General features: G+C 41.7%; 1 protein-coding gene across 9 annotated transcripts in view; it reads left to right on the forward strand.

Annotated features, from left to right (window-relative positions):
- The window catches only part of LOC125460438 (uncharacterized), a 78,838-nt gene extending 58,752 nt beyond the window's left edge, over window positions 1-20,086 (forward strand). For all 9 annotated transcript variants that reach the window (XM_048547950.1, XM_048547945.1, XM_048547944.1 and 6 more), the window contains one exon: window positions 12,727-20,086. In XM_048547950.1, coding sequence (XP_048403907.1) covers window positions 12,727-14,777 — 2,051 coding nt within the window. In that variant the 3' untranslated portion in view covers window positions 14,778-20,086. The remainder of the gene's footprint in view (window positions 1-12,726) is intronic.
- The last annotated feature ends 1,086 nt before the right edge of the window (window positions 20,087-21,172 follow it).

Raw genomic sequence — 21,172 nt, forward strand, 5'->3', positions numbered from 1 at the left:
TATACTTTGGAATGAATGAGCAGCAGCACATTCCATCGCATTGTGTGTGTGTGTGTGTGTGTGTGTGTGTGTGTGTGTGTGTGTGTGTGTGTGTGTGTGTGTGTGTGTGTGTGTGTGTTTGTGTGTTCGTGTGTATATCTCATCAGTGGGTAACCCTTCTCAACCAGTAACACCACCCTCTGGTTTGTCACTTAGTTCAAATATGGCTGACACAGCAGGTAGTCACAGAATGAAGGATTGAAGTCAAGATGCTGGACTTCGAGTAGGGTGATCACACAACAACTGGACATTGACGGAACAGAATTTGCTTTGTTCTGGTACATGTCAGAATTAATATGTGACACCTGGAAAGTGATGAATATGGAGTCAGTCACGGTCTGCATCAAGGAGGACTCTGCAATCCTTGCTGTGCTGCATACTTGCTCCACCTGCTTACCTTAACTCTCTCTGTGACTCGATAGCCACTGTGACCTGCTTGTGCAGCAACAAGCAACAGACTGCAAGATGTTGTAAATAACTCAAGCTGCAGCTTGAAAGCAGTCAGGTACGTGGAAAATCAGTGTGTCACCCACTCTGTCGGTACTGTTTTTGCCCTTGCCCCAAGGATACATTGTGGCCGCATCAGTTACAGATTTTCAGTTACTGACATCATTATTGACTTACCCAAACTTGGCAGTCTAAACCTCTTGTACCAACAGTCTCATTTCAAATTAAATCTAAATGTGCCTCTGGGTTAATCAATTTGTCAGAATGCTCCTTCCTCTTGAGTTGCTTGATTAAACTAACTCTGTGTGTATGTGTGTGTTTCTGTGTGTGTGTGGCTGTGTTTCTGTGTGTGTGTGTGTGAGTGACTCTGTCTGTGTGTGTGTATGTGTGTGATTGTGTGTGTGTCTGTGTGTATGTGTGTGTGTGGCTGTGTGTGAGTATATCTGTGTGCACGTGTGTGTGACTGTATGTGTGTATGTGTGTGTGCCTGTGTGAAAGTGTGTGTGTGTCTGTGTGTGTGTGACTTGTTTGAATCGACTCATTCAAATACATTCTCAGCCGTGTTTGTTTAAACAAATATCATTTTTAAAATACGTTCAACAAACAGAAATATAAATGGAATTAAAATGTATTCTTTGTTAATAAATGTCAAACAGATGGCGTGACCGAGCCCTGAGATTTCTGACTCTGCATAGTGTTTCTCTTGCTCTCAATCATATAGTTGAGCAATGAAGGACTGCTGTTTCCTATTCCCAGTCATAGCGCTGGATATGGAAGGGTTACTGTCTACAACTCCCAGTCACAGGTCTGGGCACTAAAGGATTACTGTCTCTTACTCCAGAAGGTGTTTGAAAGGGGACGACACATTAGGCTGCTTAATAAGAGCCCATGGTGTGGAGGATGCTACATCAGTATGGGTAGAGGATTGCCTAGCTAACACAACTAGAAAGTTGGGTGAAGAGTGCATTCTCAGGATGGTAACCTGTAACCAATGGTGTGCCACAGGGGCCACAGTTATTTGCGATACATATTAATGACTTGGATATGGGAAGTGAATGCACTATCTCCTCGTTTGTGCATGAGAGAAAAATAAGAGGTTAGTGGATCTATAGAATTCTTTACTGCAGAGGGCTGTACAGGCTGGGTCATGAGTATATTTAAGACTGAAATAGTCAAATTTGTAATCAGTCAGGGAGGTAGGGTTTATGGGGCAAAGGCAGGAATGTGGAGTTAAGGATTAATTAGATCAGCCATAATTTCATTGAATGGCAGTAGACTAGATGGACTGAATAGCCTTTCTCTGTTCCTATACTTTATGGCTTATCACAGGTCTGAACATTGAAGCATTAGTCTTCCTTTTACTCAGTTGCATTGCATAAAAAAGTCAGTAAATAACTGTTCCACCACAACCATGATGCTCAATATAGTTTACTCTCTTACACCTGCTTACATCAGACCTCTGCGTGGTAATTGTGTTGTCTACAATAGCTATTATTATTAATTAGTCAGAATGTAAACCATGACAATACCAAGCTGTAACTGACATGAGGAGCCCCATCAAATCATACACTGCGCATTCATACAGGTAAGTTTCATGTCTGACCCTTGTTCATGATTAGCAATGTTCAGTGGACAAAAATATTGCTTGGCCATTTTGTCACACTCAACTTCCATCTGACTCGGTAGAAATTTAAAATTCTGACAATATTCATGAATCAACCTCACACCTTGGTCCAAGACCCAAGTCATTCATTTCTGAGAGGTAGCAAGAACTGCAGATGCTGGAGTCAGAGAACCATTTTTGGAGGCTCTGGATATTGTGGATGTAGAGGTCTAACTTTGTCCTGGTATCCCAAATGAAAACGGACATTGGTTGTCATTGTGGCCTGTTTCAGGGCAATTAGCCGACGTGGAAAATTGGATGCTGCTTCTTATACTTTCTAATTCGACTCAGGGAATCTATCTTTAGCTCTTTCATAAACGACTGAATGATTTTCCATTCATCGTGAGTTCAGAATGGGGATGTTTGCATATGATTACATAATGAAACTGAACTGGACCAGCCATTTGAAATACTGCGGCTACAAGGGCAAATCAGAGATTGGGAATTCTTTGGCATGTAACTCATCTCCTGACTGCCCAAAGTCTATCCACTATCTATAAGACTCACATCAGGAGTGTGATGGAATCCTCTTGACTTGCATGGGTGATTGCAGCTCCAACAGGCAAGGAGCTCAAGACCAAAGGAAAAACAGCCCACTTGATTGACATGTCAACTATATGTTCAACATTCACTCCCTTCACGAGCATGCTGAACAACAGTTGTACATATTGGCTGCACTGTGGGTTTTTCCACGCCCCAAGGACTGTAGCAGGAAGCTCACCACCATCTTCAGAACGGGGATGGGCAGTAAATGTTGACCTCCTACCTGCCACGTTCTTTTCTCCTGTCTATCGGTTACTCCCTCTGCCTACAATTCCTGAAGTTGTGGGGTTGCCATGCCCAGAAATCTGCTATCCATGAGCCTCTCAGCCTTGCGAAGGTACATTGTGTCACAGCTACCCATCAAGCTCCAAAACCTGTAGTTCAAGTTGTTCCAGAAGGGGCTGTACACATGGTCATTCAGACGGCTAGGAGCATGTAGGACTTGTCACACACTGTAAATCACATGCCTGAGCTCCCCAGACATACCAAAACTAAATAGAATATGGGACAAACGTGGTGGCTTGGTGCGTCAGTGGTTAGTACTGCTGCCTCACAGAGCCAGGTCCGCACGTTTGATTCCAGCCTCAGGCGACTGTCTGTGTGGAGTTTGCACATTCTCCCTGTGTCTGTGTGGGTTTCAATTGGATGCTGTAGTTTCCTCCCACAGTCCAAAGATGTGCTGGTTAGGTGGATCGGCCATGCTAAATTGCCCTGTAGTGACCTGGGATGTGTATGTTAGGTGGATTAGCCATGGGAAATGTAAGGGTTACAGGGATAGAGTAAGGGGTGGATCTGGGTGGGAGGCTATTCTGAGGGTCAGTGCAGACTTGATGGGCCAAATGGCCTGCTTCCACACTGTGGGGATTCTATGACTCTTGTTTTTATTTTATCCTTACTCCTACTTAAATATAGACTAGACATCGGAATCTTGTTTCTGTCTGACATACAATCAGGACTCCTTAATCTTATCAAGCAAAGACATTTAGTTTTGAAGTTGTAAAGGACTAATTATCTATGTAGAGTCTCTTAAACTGTACTTTCAGTCTTAATGTCAATAAATATCCAGTTACAAAAGACAAGAGATGCCTCACACTGTGTATGTTGAAGCAGTTCTGTAGTTGATCTGTGTGTATGTGTGACCTCTTTATTCTTGCTGCCACCAATCTTGAGTCCCAAACACTCTTGTCACCAATCTGTCCTCTCACCTGCTCATTCAACTGCTGGTTACTCTCTCGAGGTCCATTGGATCCAGGGTAATTTGGCAAATTAGATCTAAAGATTGTCCTTGCAGCAGAAAACTTAAAACGATGGTTGAAGAGTGTTTTTGCAACTACAAATCTGTGTCCAGTGGCATAACACAGGGTTCAGTGCTGGCTCCTTTGCTGTTCATTGTGCATTTTACTGATCTAGACATGAATATAAGAGGTTTGATCAGTAAGTTTGCAGTTGACATAAAAATTGGTGGTGTGGTAAATAGTGAGAAGAAAAGTTTAGACTGTAGGACAATGTAGACATGCCGAATCAAAATCAGAAATTTCTGGAAAAACTCAGCAGGTCTGGCAGCATTTGTGGGGAGAAAGCAGAGTTAATGTTTTGAGTCAAGTGACCCTTCTTCAGAACTGTGCATACAAGCTGGTCAGATGGGCTGAACAATGGCAAATTCCTGATGCATTTTGGGAGGACTAACAAAACAGAGGAGTATACTGTAAACAGAGGAGTATACTGTAAACAGTAGGATTGTAGGAATTCTATGAGCGGCCTTGGTGTGCATGTCCATAGATCCTTGAAGGTGACAGGACATGTGGATAGGATGGTTAAGAAGATGTATGATATACTTGCCTTTATTGGTCAAGGAGTTGAATATAGGGCAAGGAAGTTATGATGGAGTTGTATGAAATGTTAGGCCTCAGCTGGAATACTGTCTTTGGGTCTGGTCACCACACAATAGGAAGGATGTGATTTTATTAGAGAGGGTGCTGAGGAGGTTCTGCAGGATGTTGCCTGGGCTGGAGTGGTTCAGCTATGAAGAGAGGCTGGATAAGCTGGTCTCATTTTCCTTAGCGCAGATAAGGCTAAGCGGGTAACACAGTGTGGAGCTGGAGGAGCATAGCAGGCCAGGCAGCATCAGAGGAGCAGGAGGGACCGGACTGAAGTTTACAAAATTATGAAAGGCACATATCGAATAGGAAGCAGAACCATTTCCCCCTCAGTAGGGGCATCTGTTACCAGGGGTATTATGAAAGTACACCACCTTACACTGGAGGTTGTTCCTCAGAGAGCTGTCACATTGAGCCCCAGCTGCCTGTTAGCCATAGGAAATGTCTTAGTTAAAACTGGTACAATGCTCACCCAGTGGGCATGCTGTACTCAGTGTGAGGCTACTGAGAAACAGGCAGATGTGCATGGGAAGAACAGAAACATTTAATTTTGGCTCCACCCAAGCTCACTTGATTTTGTTTATTTTTGTCCAAACAGTTTCAAAGATGCATATGTGTGCATTTAAGAAATAACTAGCTGTGCCACCTCAACCAGCTACTTTCAATTCCTTCAATGCTTCAAAACTCAGAGCACTTTTTCAGTCCAAAAAGGAAAGTGCTGTGATGTTATGTTAATATTGAGAGATGCTGCATAATTGCAAGGATCATGATTTCAAGGTAAGGAGCAGGAAGTTTAGAGCTGATTTGAGGAAGATTTCTTTTACCCAAGGGATAGTGGGTATCTGGAACTCACTGCTTAAAAGGTTGGTCAAGGACTCTCAAGATATTTAAAAATAATTTAGATGATCACTCGAAACACAGTAGCCTACAAGGCTAGAGATAAATGTTGGAAAATGGGGAGATTTTGTTTGCAAAAATATACTTTATTCATAAATTATCTGTAAGTAAATACAAAAGGCCCAAAATAGATCAGACTTTCAGAAATACATTCCTCATTGGAGTTGCGACAAAAGGTATTTCCATTAAAGCAATGAGGGTATCTCATTGTGACAGACCCTCATTATATTTTGTCAGAAAGACCTTAGAAGGTGATCTTTCCCCACTGTGCCTTTATAGCATAATAAAAACCAAAAGAACTGTGGATGTTGTAAATCAGGTACAAAATCAAAGTAGAAGGAATAGCTCAGCAGGTCCGGCAGCATCTGTGAAGAAGAAAACAGAGTTAACATTTCGTGTCCGGTGACCCTTCCTTAGGACCCGAAAGGTTTTCTCCTTCACAGATGCTGCCGGACCTGCTGAGCTTTTCCAGCAACTTTGTTTTTGTGCCTTTACAGCTGCTGCCCCGAGGTTTAGTGCATCCCTCAGCAAATAGTCCTGGACCTTGGAATGTGCCAGTCTGCAACACTTGGTCAAGGCCAACTATTTGCACTGGAAGAACAATAAATTTCGGGTAGATCAAGAGCGTCTTTCACTGAGTTGATGGTCCTCTAGGTGCAGTCAATGTTTGACTCAGTGTGCATCCTGGTGAGCAGCCCATTGAGTACAGAGCTCCGTATCCCAGAGCTGCTCAGGACGAACCTCGACAGAAACCACTGCATCTCTCTCCAGACCTTCTTTGCAAAGACACATTCCAGAAGGAGATGTGTGAGATTCTCTTCCCCCCACCACCATCTGCCTAGCAGCTGCTTCGAGGGCAGCGTGTAATGGCTCAGAGAATACATGTGGATCTGATGGGTAGTGCCGTTCTCACCCTAGCGGGGTCTTGGTGCTTGTTGGAAAGTTCTGGTGATGAGGCATTCTGCCAAATGACTTTGACAGTCAGCTCAGAGAGGCACTGGACAGCATCAATTCTTTCTTTTTCCCACAGCGTCTCAAGGATGTTATGTGCTAACCACCTCCTGATGGATTTGTGGTCAGAGGTGTTTCTCTTTGCAAATTTCTTCATAAAGGTGATATGGAACAGCCCAACTACTTGGAGCATTCTGCAGCAACAAGGCCAGACCCATCCTTCACAACACTGGGGACAGGTAGAGCCTCAGTACACAGTGACACTTGGCACAGTTTGTTGCAACCACACATAAAGATGGCCAGAAGGATGAAGGCAGCATTGGGTATGTTCTTCTCCCTTCTGCCTTACCCAGAGCTTTGTACACAGTGTCCCTGCAAACATGGTCCATCATAGACCTCCAGATGAAGTGGGAGATGTCTAGGCAACTGCAGTGACACAGGTTCTGGGAATGGGCCAGACCTGTGCCACGTACAACAACAGAGAGAGTACCTCACACCTGACAACCAGGCTTTAACCTGCAATGGTGAAGGGGTGGTGTTCCTGTTTGCCCAGTTGTGTGACCTCCTGTCAAAGATCTTCTCCCAAAGGTTTTAATTCTCTCCTTGGCTCCTCCAAACCACATTTCCAGTGAATTCAGATAACCTGTCCCGATAGTGAAGGGAACGAAAGATCGGTCGGCTCAGTTCCCAAAGGACATGGCCTGGCTCTTGCCTTGATTCACCTTGGTCCCAAGGCCAGTTGGAAATGGTCACGAATGCTCATGAATCTGTGCACTGACAGTATCCAAACAGAAAATGCCTACGTCATCTGTGTATCGGGAGGCTTTGACCTGCAGGCCTCTGCTGCCCTGGAATAGTCACCCCTCTCAGGCTCACATCCTTCCCGATGGACTTGTCAAAGAACTCTATATCATACACAAATGAGGCAGGAGAGAATGGGCAGTCCTGCCTGGCTCCAGGCCTAATCAGGAAATGCTCGGATTTCCACCCATTGATTGAGACTGCACTAACGATGTTGGTGAGGATACAGGATAGTGGTGAAATTTTATCCTGGAAAAGTAGCTATTGTGGTCTGATCTTAGGATGCTTTTGGACAAGGCTTTTAGTTGGAAAAGCTGAAAAGCAGTAACACAGTTCCTGAGAAAACAACAGGATCACATTACCCAGAGATAGCAAGAACTGCAGATGCTGGAGTCAGCGGTAACACAGTGAGGAGCTGGAGGAAAACAACAGGCCAGGCAGCATCAGAGAAGCAGGAAAATTGACATTTCGGGCAGGACCCTTTTTAAGTTCTGAAGAAGGGTCCCGACTCAAAACATCAACTTTTCTGCTCCTCTGATGCTGCCTGGCCTGCTGTTTTCCTCCAGTGTTATCTTGGGATCACATTACCCACTGCTTCCCCAATGAGGTGAATAACCAAAATAAGGTTGAACCATGAATATTTAAAAACTCAACATTGGTGACCAAAAGACACAGGAGCAGAAACTAGGCCATTCAGCCTATTAGTCTACTCTGCCATTCAATCATGACTGATAAGTTCCTCAAACCCATTCTCTCACTTTCTCCCCACAACCCTCGATCTCCTTGATAAATGTTCTCAATGACCTGGCCTCCACAGCCTTCTGTGGCAGTGAATTCCATTGATTCACCACTCTCTAGCTGAAGAAGTTTCTCCTTATCTTTGCTCTAAAAAGTCTTCCCTTTACTCTAAGGCTGTGCCCTTGGGTCCTAGTCTCTCCTACCAATGGAAGCATCTTCCAACATCCATTCTGTTCAGATCATTCAGTATTCTGAAAATTTCAGTTAGATCCCCCCTCATCCTTCTAAACTCCAATGAGTATAGTCCCAGAGACCTCAAATGTTTCTCATATGTTAAGCTTTCCATTCCTGGGACCATTCTCATGAACCTCCTCTGAACCCACTCTCGGGCCAGTACATCGTTTCTGAGAGATGGGGCCACATATGCACTCAGTACTCCAAATGGGGCCTGACCAGAGCCTTTGAAGCCTCAGGAGTACATCCCTGGTGAGTCAAAACAGAAACTTAGATTGTTAGCTGTCCTCATCCTGGTGAGCATCAGGCGTGTTCGAAAACATATTTAGGTTTGAGTGTATCGTTTATCACTGTTTCAGCCACCATCATGGCTCCTGTGGAAAAAGGCAGATGCTTGTGAGGATAGCAGAAACATTTTATGTTATTTCCATCCAAGCTCACTCAGATCGTGTTTACTTTTATATGACTAGTTTCAAAGATTGTGCCTTTAAGAAATAACTAGCAGAGCCATCTCAGGCAGCTGCTTTTAATTCCACCGATGGTTCAAAACTCAGAGGGTAGAGAGAGAAAAAGAAAATTCAGAAGGTCTAATCTTTCAGGCCAAGTAAAAGAAAGGGAAATGCTGTGATGTTGTTTTAATTTTGAGAGATGCAGCACCATTTCACAGCTCCTTCTAATGTTCCAAAATCAATAATGAGCATGCAACAACCTGAAAAATATTCTCATACTAGCCTGTGGAGGACTTTGAGGCAGTTAACTGTTTTACTGTTACACTGACGATTGAATATTTATTGTACATGTACAACCTGTAGAAATCAATTTCTCCACTTGGTCTTCTCAGGTTTTCTTTTTAAATTGGTGGGGTGATAAATAATGAGGAGGATAGCTGTAGATTACAGGCCAGTCAAAGGCAAGATGAACGCTAGCACTCTGGGGAACACCAAGGTTCAGAGGGAGGTCGTTGTGTATGTCCACTCGTCTTTTAAGGGACAATTAAATAATGTGTCTAAAAGGGCATTTGGGATACTTGCCTTTGTTAGCTGAGGGCATAGAGTTCAAGAGCAGGGAGGTAATGTTGAAACTATATGAAGTGTTGGTTAGGCCACAGCCGGAGGATTGTGTGCAGTTCTGGAATCCACATTGTAAGAAGGTTGTGATTGCACTGGAGAGAGTGCAGATGAGACTTTGTGGCTGGTTGGCTCGTCGAGCTGGTTCGTTAGTTTGCAGACGTTTCATTAACCTACTGGGTAGCATCATCAGTGTGGCCTCTGATGAACCTCTTGTGTTTTCCTGCCTGGAAACTCTGGGGTCCCCAGACTTTAAATAACAGGCAGGAAAACACAACAAGAGGTTCATTGGAGGCTGCACTGATGTTACCCAGTAGGTTAATGAAACGTCTGCAAACTAATGAACCAGCTCGACAAGCCAACCAGCCACAGCCTCCACAACCCGAGCTACAAATCTACTGTAAAACCTTGGTCGAGGAGATTTACCAGGATGTTGCGTGGACTGGAGAGTTTAGTTATGAAGAGAGGTTGGATAGCCTGGGGTTTTTTTGCTTGGAGCAAAGGATACTTGGGGAGAGGTAACGGGAGACATGTTCGAGATTAATCATTTATGTGGGGCTCACACGGAGTAGATATGAAGAAACTTGTCCCCTTGAAGGAGGATTGATGACAAGGGGGCATAGATTTAAGTTAAGGTGCAGGAAGATTAGAGAGGATGTGAGGAAGCATTTTTTTCACTCAGAGAGTGGTGGGAATCTGGACCTCACTGCCTGGAAGGGTGGTAGAGGCAGAAACCCTCATAACATTTAAAAGGTATTTAGGTATGCACTAGCTATGGGCCAAGTGCTGAAAAATGGGATTAAAATAGTTAGTGGTTGTCTTTGACAGGTGCAGATTTGATGGGCTGAAGGGCCCTAACCTGTGTTGCAGACCTCTTTGACGTATGACACTGAGCCACAGTCATTAGAAAAGTCCTGGTTGAATTTTAGCTGGTGAGGCCAAGGACTAATTACCAAAGCTAGCCACAGAGGTCCCATGCCAGGGAAAAGACAAGGGCATGGACACTGGGTAAGGAATGCGCCAGGTTTAACAAAGGAACTTGCCCAGTTGAATAAGCAGCCGGTGCCCACTATGCCAGCTTTCATGTGAGGAATGACCATCTCAGTGAGGTGGCAGAGGGATACCAGCTGTGGAATCATGAGGAGTCAGGAAAACCAGAGGAAAAATAGTTGACAACCAAAATTGATTGTGCTCGTGTGTGTTTGTGTGTGTAAAAACCTGCACATGGAGTCCTTAAACAGAGAAGATGTTGTGTTGCACTTTCTCAGCTGGAAATTCTGCTTTTACTACCTCCCATAGGTAGATCAGAAGGATTTACAAGCTGACAGTTCAGTCTGCACTGTTTCTGTCCAAATGCTGTTTATGACCAAACATCCCAAGTCCATTCGAGTTATTTAAGACCCTGGGATGATAAGAAATAGGAATGAGAGTAGGCCATTCAGCCCCTCAAACTTGCTCCAATAGTTTATTTGATATTCTTCACAATCACTTTCCTGCAATTACCCTGTAACCCATGATTCCCTTTCTGCTCAGGAATCTATCTATCTCAGCCATAAATATACACCAGGACTCTGTCCTCACAGCTGTCTGTGGCAAGGTGTTCCAAAGGCTCACAACTGTCTTTGAGAATAAATTCTTCATCATATCTGTCTTAAATTTTCATCCCTTAATTCTGAAACCATACTCTTTGGTCCTAGACTCTCCCTTGAGGGGTATCATCCTCTCAGCATTTAGCCTGTGAAGTCCCTTAAGAGTCCTATATGGTTTAATGAGATCATCCTTCATTCTTCCAAACCAATGTCTTGAGGGAACATAAGAACTAAAGGTGAGAGATGTGGCTAGATTATTTTCTAAGGTATAGCTGAGCCATTGGAAAAGTCAGGGGGAAGCTATACTCTACATGCCATCCATTGCTTTTGCAAGCATGTGTTGCTACAGCCTTTGTTCGAATATTGTTTGAGCCCGTAGAATTGCATCCCAAATGTTGGCACCTCTGTACATGCATATGCTGGGCTGCTGTAACCCAGATTTCCATCAATTGTGGAGTGTTGAGAAATTTTCTTAGGATGTTCAGTTGGAAGCTGTGCTAGGTCAGGTAATCACTTATTACTTGGAAATCAGTTTTCATGAGATGGCAGTGTGACAGTTGTCAAATTTCATAGTCAGTTCTCTCATTGCAGTAATCTGATTTTTCCCAATGTGACTGCAAACAGTTTCCCCTCCACTTTGTCAATAAGCAGCTGAGAGAATAATATTTAGAATGAAGGTCAGAGTCTCTTGCAATAGAAAAGAGGAATGAGTACTGATTCGCTAATATAATCCACTTTGATCACAAACATACAGAACATAGTCCATATGATTTCTTCATGCAAAGCTGGCCAATAATAGGGTGTTGTGTTTAACAGCTAGCTCCTCAACCCCAGCCTTCAAGTGTGTTACATTCAGACGGTACCAGAGATATGCTTCGGTTTCTGCTCTCTCATGGCACATGTTATGCCAACTCAATTAATCCTTTACGCAATTCTGAGCTACTGATAACAGAAGCAAGACCATCACAGTTGCCAGAACACAACCTTTTGATAGATGACAGCGTCATTTTCCATGTTTGCATAATAAGTGAGGAGACTTTGCTGTTAGTTGCTTCATTTGTGAGATCATGATTGGAGTGAGGTAGCTTTTAGTCTATTTATTTCAGTAAAGGGTTAAATAATTCCTAGAGTGAAAGGAAAATTGCGGGTTGTTTGCATTGTTTTCAGAATATTCAGTTGTTACTGTGGAAACTATGGTTACCCAGCCAGAAGAACACTTGGGCCAGATGGTACTGCAGTGTACTGAAATGCACTTTGAATGCTGTGATAAAATAAAACAAAGAACTGCAGATGCTGAAGGTCTGAAATGAAAACAGAAATTGCAAGAGAAACTGAGCAGGTCTGGCAGAAAGCAGATTCATGTTTCAAGTCCAGTGACCCCTCTTCAGAACTGGACCTGAAATGTTAATTCTGCTTTCTGTCCACAGACACTGTCAGATCTGCTGAGTTTCTCCAGCAACTTCTGTTTCTGGTGCTGAACACTTTGTTGAGCCAACTTACCAAATCACTGAGGATCAATGTGAGGGTCTCAGAATAACATAGAATGAGCTATACCACAATAAATTTACATAGATGAGGTACAGAAGAATGTAGAAAGAACTATAATTCAATAAGTTAAGGTAGATGAGGAACACTTGAACGTCATCCAGATTCTCAATTGATAGTTGAGAACAATATTATCAAAAATGGTTTTGAAAGGCTGCATTTCAAATGAGCTTGAATGGAGTAATGTATGTACTAAGAGAAACAGTGAACAGACAAGTGCACCATGGGTAACATGTGTGCCAATGTATAATTAGCTTTGAAAGTTGATTTATTCTTGCATTATGCCATGCCCCCTCAACAATATGATTAATGTTCACTTGCTGCATCTTTTACAGGAAATGACAGACAAAGTCCAACCGTGATGATCACAGCCAATACTTCAATTGGTCTCAACACTTCATCCAAAGAACAGGACTCACAACATGGATCAGAACGCAAAAATAGCAGGCCGGTCGATGCCCAGAAACCAGATCACACATCAAACTCAAAGCCAACTATTGACAATAATTCAGATGAAAATAAATCCTACTCCCGATTGTGTTCCACATGGGATAGGGAGTGCATCTCCAATAAAACTTCAGCCCAGTGGAATGATCTGAAACAGACATTGGGCTTTGCTTGGGAATTGCATGTTTATGGGGCAGGAATACTGTTTGTTATCCTCATGCTAATGTCTCTTATCAATTTAATTGGCTCTCCTATTTTATACATTCCAGAACTTAGCTATCTCATGGCAGCCAATGCCCAACTCTTTGCATTGGGTCTCTTAAGAGCTATTTATTTGTTCCTTGATCCCTATGGCAGCAGGTCCAAGCTTCCTCCAGTAGGTAGTTTGGTGTTGTACAACATTACGTTTCCTCTTCTTATCACAATCTTTGGCATTCTAACACTGATGTTGCTAAAGATGGGGCAACTTCAAATGCTGTCTTCAAACATACAGAGCCCAGCTTTCTTGGCAGTAATTGCAGTTATCCATTTTGTCGTTCTACTAAGTGGAGATCTTTTATACTTACTGCTGAACCCTGCTGTGAATATAATCCTCCATATCTTCTCAGTTTCATGGGGATCATTTCTAATCTTTGCATTTTTTCTCAGCTGTCGTAAGCTCAAGAGTCGGTCTGAAGCCACAATTGGGCAAAACCAGCAACCAACAATCCACAGTGAGGAATCAGTTGATCTCCAGAACCCAGAGAGGGTACTAAAACAGCTTTCGATCTTCACAAGAGTTTTGGCAATTGGAGGTGTCTTTGGCTTACTTTGCTGTGCATTGCAAGTCTATGCTATCTTATGGTTGTATGGAATTTTGGGAGAGAAGGGTCACTTCTATTGGTCTTGGTGGTTCCTCCAGTTCTGGTATCGATGTTTTGAGATTGTAATATCTTTTGCCATGTGTTTCGTGACCTCCTATGCATTCTGTCAGCACCAAGGCCGGCCTGATCACATTTGTTGGAGCAAGATTGTTCAATACTTCAATCACTACAGGAAGAGGGAAGCACCAGGATACCCTAACAACTGCTATGATTGGTCATCTGGAACCCAGGACAGGATAACCAACAATGACATCTGCAAGAACCTTATACGGAATCAGTCAGAGAGCATGCCTCTTAAAGCATTGAATGAACCAAAGCCTAACAAAAGTTACTGCAACAAAGATGGCTCGTTGATCTCTCTTGATCACAGGCCCAAAATACCAGTCCTGGGACCCAAATCTCACAATTTAATGATGGGTCGTTCATTTACCAGCATCTGCATTGAGAAGGAGTCAGTGTTATCTCTCAATGTTTTTGACTTACGTCCACCTTCGCCCATCAATCTTAGCCGAAGTATTGACGAAGCTCTTTTCAGGGAGCACATCGTCAGAGACAGCTTGTTTCACACTTCGAGGTTTCACTATCCCAGCGACGTATCTGTAGAAGACTCTTGCTCCACTTTGACAACACGCAAAGCGCTTGACCAGGGTAATGTCACACTGGGGCCATCAGAGACCAAGCGTCGCAACAGTGACTCAGACTATTTGTACAGTATAGCCAAATGCAGTTCGCTGAACAATGTCCGAACGGACACATCCCAGCAGACCAGCCAGGATCTTGAGCACACTCAAGCATCCAGCAAGTTACACCGGTCAGCATCGAGCAGTTCCTTGGACAGTGCTTCTAAAACATCCTTTGGAATCCACTGGTACTCATGGACTCGTAACCATTCCTCTGGTGAGAGTGTCCCCTCTGCTGACCCAGCTAGCGAGAGCCTTCTTCCACCAAGCAAGAATTTAGACAATTCTGAAGTGAAATTGACGACAGAAGACCCTGACGTTGAAGCACATAAGAGCTTTTTAGAAATAAGAGTGACTGATGATGTCAGTCTTTCTAGCGATACCATTGAACTTTAATTCTTGGATACAAATCGATTTGTTTAATAGCATTTGGAGAAAATATCAGGTCTGAGTAAAGACCAGGCATCTTGCATTATTTTTTAATAAAAAGGCTCATGATTATCACTGATTGAGACCAGAGTTACAAGAAATGCAGAGAAAGGAGCAGCAATATTTCATCCTCTTTCACTGAAACTTGGTCAGTTCTTCACTGTTTGTGAGGCCACATTTATAGTTCATAAGACCAAATTGTTTTTCTGTGACCTATTACATATTCAGTTTCAAAATTCACTTGCTGTCATTGAAATTCATTGTAACACTCAACAAAAGTAACTTTTGTAGGTTAACAGTTGGGTCGGAGACTAATAACAATCCAGAAATCACCCAACTATGGTGAAAAGAGATTAACTAGAACCCTGTTATAAGGAGGTAGTTATGGATAATGAATAGATTCATTCTCGTGGCAAAAGAAAGACTATTTACTTGATTTGAAAAAATTCATCACGTGCTCTTATTATGAAGGAACATGTTATACAAACATTTAGCACTTTATTGGTCTGTCTCAGTGACTGACATGCCAGGGTTCCTGAGGATGCCTCAGCATATATCCAGGAAAACATTATGTGACCATAGTATTTTACTATTAGTCACATAAATTTTTGTATACCCTTATTATGGAGTATGACACCAACTCTTAGTATAGAGAAAATGGTTCTGGAGCAAGAAGTCACCTGTGAGATAAAATACATTATGTAAATGGTGCAATACAGATGAAAGCTGTTTGATCCAACATCCCTGTGCCAGATGAGGCCACATGCCTGAGAAAGGTTTGCATTTATATAGCACCGTTCATGCCCTCGGGATGTCCCAATACCCTTCCCAACTAATGAAGTAGCTCTGAGGGGTAATCACCATTGTAATTTAGGAGATGCAGGCAGAGGAAGATGATTAAAGGCAGAGAGGAAGGGAGAAAGACAAAGAGGCAAGAGAGAGCAAAGGGGAGAATTCTGCTTGTTTTATAGCATTGCAACCAGTGTCCGCTGCACAACTGACTTTTATTGTTGTGGTAAATTTTAGAGTTCGTTGGAAACAGCTACAGAATTTCACCATTCAGTTAATCAAATATATTGTTTGAAGGGTTCACCAGCTGTTGTAGGTTTTCCAGTATGGTATTTACTCAGCTCTCCTGTTTCTAACAGTGGCTATTGTATTTCTGAAATTAAACTGCCAAGTCTGTTTTCACAGATCAATTTGAGATAGAGAAGCTTGGAAATGTTAATCACTGTGTTTTATTCAATTCTGCCATCCTTGTACATCCCCCATCCATCATCATTTTTGAACACAATATAAATGAGAGATTACTTTGTAATGAAAACAGTCCCCTGTCACCACCAGTCCCCATACTTTACTCTACAAAATCCTAAACACAACGCATATTTTTCGATCAATGTCACCTCGCTGGTGGCAAAGTCTTTACTGCATATTCTTCCTCACATTTTACAAGATGTCTTTTTAAATCATAACCTGGTTGGCAAATCAGAATAAAATGGAAGGGACTAAGAAAGGGAATTTACCAGGGAAGAAAAACACCTTGCATAAAACTAACAGAAGCAAATCAATATGTACAATTATACCCACTGTTGTTATTTGTCAAATCATCTCCAGTGGATCCATGTTGGATCATGTGGCTTAGACTGAACTGGAGTGTATAGCAATGGATTCTATTTTATTTGAATTCTATTCTATTTGATTTTATTTGAACTTTTTTATTTCAGAATTCATTTGTTTCCATGAATAAGCAAAAACCATAATCTTAAAGGGGGTGCAGAGCAGAGGAACTGGGGAATATGTGGAAAATTCATTGAATGCAGCAGGGCAGGTTGAGGATGTATTTAACAACGTACATTGGACCCCAGGTCTGATATCTATAGACATAGGGTACCAAAGCAATGAAGCTAATGTGATCCTGTATAAAACACTCATTCACCATCATCTAGAGTATTGTTTTCAGTTCTAGGCACCACATTTCAGGAATGTTGTGAAGGCTTTACAGAGGGTGCAGGCACGCTACATGAAAATGGTTTCAATCATGATGGACTTCAGTTGCATGTAAGGATTGGAGAAGCTGGCACTGTTCTCTTTAGAGAAGAGACAGTGGAGAGGAGATTAATTAGAGATAGTCAAAATGATAAGGGATCTGGAAGAAGACAGAGAGAAACTGTGCCTTATTGGTGTAAGAGTTGAGAAACAGAGGACACAGATGTAAGATGAATAACAAACAAATCAAAGGCAATATTAGGAAAGACAATTTTTTTTGATGTGTGAGTGGTTATGACCTGGAGTGCAGTGCCAAAAATTGTAGTGGAGGTAGATTGAATTAAGGCATTCAAATGTAAAAAGAGATTTACAGGGTTATGGGGAAAGGGGCAGGGAGACTTAGGAAGGAGTGCATTGTCTCTCTGAATTGCTGAGCAGTCAAGAAGGTTTGTTGCTACAGCTTGTTCCAGGTACATATGTACCTGTGTTTCAAATGCTGCTGGTCTTATTTTAGCCCATGGCAAAAGAAATATCATTTTATTGATTTGCACTGCACCAGTTACCACACAGTAAACAAAATGTTGAGTTTAAAGACTGAGTTTCACTCACTTTATTTCTAAATTTGTTGCATCATTTGAGTGTTAATGTGGACGAAATCACAATTTGGACTTGTGTTTGGAAAGAAAAAACACCTGACAGAATATACATAGTTCTGTTGCCACGAAATCTATGAGAACAGTGAAAAGGCAACCATTGAAAATCAAGGCTCCTGTAATTATTCACAGATGTAGAGCTGTTCAAAGGATGTCTGTAGGAGCTGATGATTAAATGCATGACTCAACAATTTCATGCAGAGAAGATTGAAGAATGTTCTCCAGCCTACATTTGAAATTGAACTTGGACATAGTATTAAGAAAAGAAAATCAGCAGTGATTCAGAGTGATTCCAGCAATTCATGACTTAATTTCAGATACTTTTAAAAGTTCCAAACTGAAATGATGTTCATGAGAATCACAGTCCTACAGAGGCTGGGTCTTTTATTTGACCAAGTGGGAAGTAAAAAGACCTGAGGAAAACTTTGAATTTGGCGGTTTCTAGAAATTAGCTGATTTACATGCAAAGTGAGACTGAACTGGCTATATTCGTTTGAGGTTTAAATGTCAATGTATTTAAACAAGTTTACTTCTATTTTTGCTTGTCTCAATTTGTAAAATAATTATGTATTTTTGTGAGCCGTTGTTTTTGATATGTATTCTAAGTTTACCCCAACCATGACATTGCAAATTCCTTTAAATTGAATATTTAGACTTTAATTTTAATTTATAGAATTAAAGAAGTTACCCAGCAAGGCAGGACATCACTAAGATGTCACTGACTACATCTGAACATGTGCAAGAAGTGCTCCCTTGTGATGCAGTGCCAATAGATTCAGCCATGATAATTTCTCTTTGCTGTATTCCCAAATAGCAATATTCACAACTTGCAGCTACAGCCTTATAAAATATTGCTTAACATTGGCTTGCTTCTGGATTGCAGTATTATATATGATGAGATCAGTGCAACACAACTAATGGTTTACTGGAGTAATAACTTCTTTTCTAAAGATTTCCCAGGATGTACGAATGGAAATGCATTGTTTGCACAGAGCATTAACTTGCTAGGAGCTAATCCTATTTCCCCACATCTATAGTAAATACTACCTACAGTTGCCAATATCAGCAACTGAAATAGACAATGCATAAGAATTTGGCAACAGAAATTTCAGGACACTTGCTGCATTGTCATTGTGCTGATATTTTTCAGGGAGAGGTGGTGATGTGTGTGTTTAAAGGAGAGTTTGTATGTATGTGCAGAGATTTGTGAAATGCGCAGAGAATATATGCCAATTTAGAGAATAAAGAAAGAAGAAAAGGCTGGAAACTGGTCAGGCGGAATTTGTGGAGAGAGCAACAGATTTTCAGCAGTTCAGCATTTTGCTTTTGAGTTAGTAGTGTCATGGGGGTGTGTGTGTACAATACATGGGGGAAGTGTGTTTGTGTGCATGACTGTGTTTATATAAGAGGCATGTATACTTGAGTGAAGGGGTGGGGAGGATGCATGTGTTTTTTATATATTTGGTGGATGTGCAAGTGTTGTGTTTCCAAGAGGAGAGAAGATGTAATACCTTGCATCATCTTCTTGAAAGGGCATCCTTGTCTAGGCAGATCAAGTATTTCCTGAAACTCAAATGAAATGATGTGATATTCAAATATTTTGAGGTTGAAACAAGCATTTTCTGAGCGAAGGCCGTTTTAATTAGACTGGTTAGTGCCATTGTTTGGGGATATTTTCTCTCAGTGCATTTGGGGCCTCTTTGCAGTTGAGGTCCTGAGGTCATTACAGCTAAATTCTCTCTCTCAATAAGGTGCTTTAGTGCCTTGATATTTAACCTGGCAAGCATTTGCTAAAACCATTGGGGTCTATTTAAGATGCACAGTAAGAATAGATTAGAAAAATATTTTAAAGACAGGAATTGATAGCCTAACTCTTTTTATTAAGATTGGTATCATTAAGAGACCTGCCTTCTAAATGCTCCATGTTTAAGTCTTCTCATTTCAGTACTTTGGCCAAAGTGACCAAGTTGACCTTATTTTTATTTAATCTCTTATATTCATTACAATTGAGATTTGTGGCTTCTAATTGCACAAGATCTTACAGACAATAATGTGTTACCTTTTTTTCTTTACCTTTGAGCTCAGCAATTTTGACTAAAGGACACTCCCTGTATGGTATTAGACCAAGTACCACAAATGACTGTCAATTGTTCATTGACATACTGCAACAAATCCCCACCTGGGACTGAGAGACAGACATTAGGCATGGCTCCCAGATGTTGTCGTCTTATTAAAGACTTGTGTTCTTGTGGTGCAATGGTGGTGTTACCTACCTCTGAGCCAGAAAGTCTAGGTTCATGTCTCAACTCCCATGGAGGTGTGTCATAACAAGTTGATTCAAAGTAATTTATTTTCGGACTTACCTTCCATACAAGGCAGACAACCTGGGTTCATGAGTTTCCATTAAAGAGAGACAATTATTGGAAAAATGTAAAATGCTTAGATAAGTAGAAATGATGCATAATGTGGCAATGTTGGTGATATTATCTGTATGGAACACTTTGTACAGCCAAGGCAGAGCAGTACTTGTTTAAATTTCCTTGTAATTATTCTATATGTTGCTTTTGATGTTACTTTATAGCAAATTTATACTTTTTTTTACATTTTGTTCATATAATAAACCAAATGTTTGTTTTTGCTTGTTCTGCAGTCTCCTTCTCCTCTCTGAGCTCTTTTTACATGGTGCAACTGCAGGTTATAACACTGGGGAATACTGTACATCTGGTGTGCATTGAAAAATAATGCAGATGGAAGCTTATTCCAGCCTCTCACATTTTAAGACAACATAGAAATAGATTCTCAGTCTGTGATGGGTTTTGTGGTTTGCAGTTAGATACACAGAGGTTTCCATATTGGACAAGAAACTCAGAATTTGTGACTTGAAATTCCACCACAGCAAGTTGTCAAATTGAATTCAACAATTCTGTAAAAAAGTACATGTGAAAGCTACCAGGGTGACAGAACAAAATGACCATTTTCTGGAGCTGGGAGGGGCATCTTTATTATTACTTTCTTTGTGGCAAAGTGAAATAAAAATAAAAAACAGATTACTACTTTGTTGGTGATTGGAAATGGAACGAGTTACATACAAAAAAATTACCAGGATGTTGCCAGGAATGGAGGCTTTGAGACATTAAAATAGACTGGAAAGACTGGGACATTTTCCCTGGACTATTAGGTTTAGGGATGGCACTATTGAGGTTTATAAAATTGTGAGCTGCATGGATAGGCTGAATGACAAGGGTCTTTTCCCTAGGGTGGGAGAGTTCAAAACTGAAAGAGTCTCTTTCCATGCTGTATGACTGTATGATTCTGTATATAAATACTGTGGCTATAGGAGCAGGTCTGAGTGTGGGAACCCTGCAGTAAATAACTCACCTCCTGGCTCTTCAAAGCCTGTCCAAAATCTACAAGGCACAAGTCAGGAATATGATGGAATGTGTTTACAGACCTGGATGAGTGCGGTTCCAACAACATTAAGGAAGCTTGACAATATCCAGAACAAAGCAGCCATCTTGATTGGCATCTCATCAAATACCTGTGGCATTCACCATCAACGGACGATGGTAGCAATGTGTCAGAGATAATGGGAACTGCAGATGCTGGAGAATCCAAGATAATAAAGTGTGAAGCTGGATGAACACAGCAGGCCAAGCAGCATCTCAGGAGCACTCAGTGCTCCTGAGATGCTGCTTGGCCTGCTGTGTTCATCCAGCTTCACAC

This window comes from Stegostoma tigrinum, chromosome 11, assembly GCF_030684315.1.
Source record: "Stegostoma tigrinum isolate sSteTig4 chromosome 11, sSteTig4.hap1, whole genome shotgun sequence".
Lineage (NCBI taxonomy): Eukaryota > Metazoa > Chordata > Chondrichthyes > Orectolobiformes > Stegostomatidae > Stegostoma > Stegostoma tigrinum.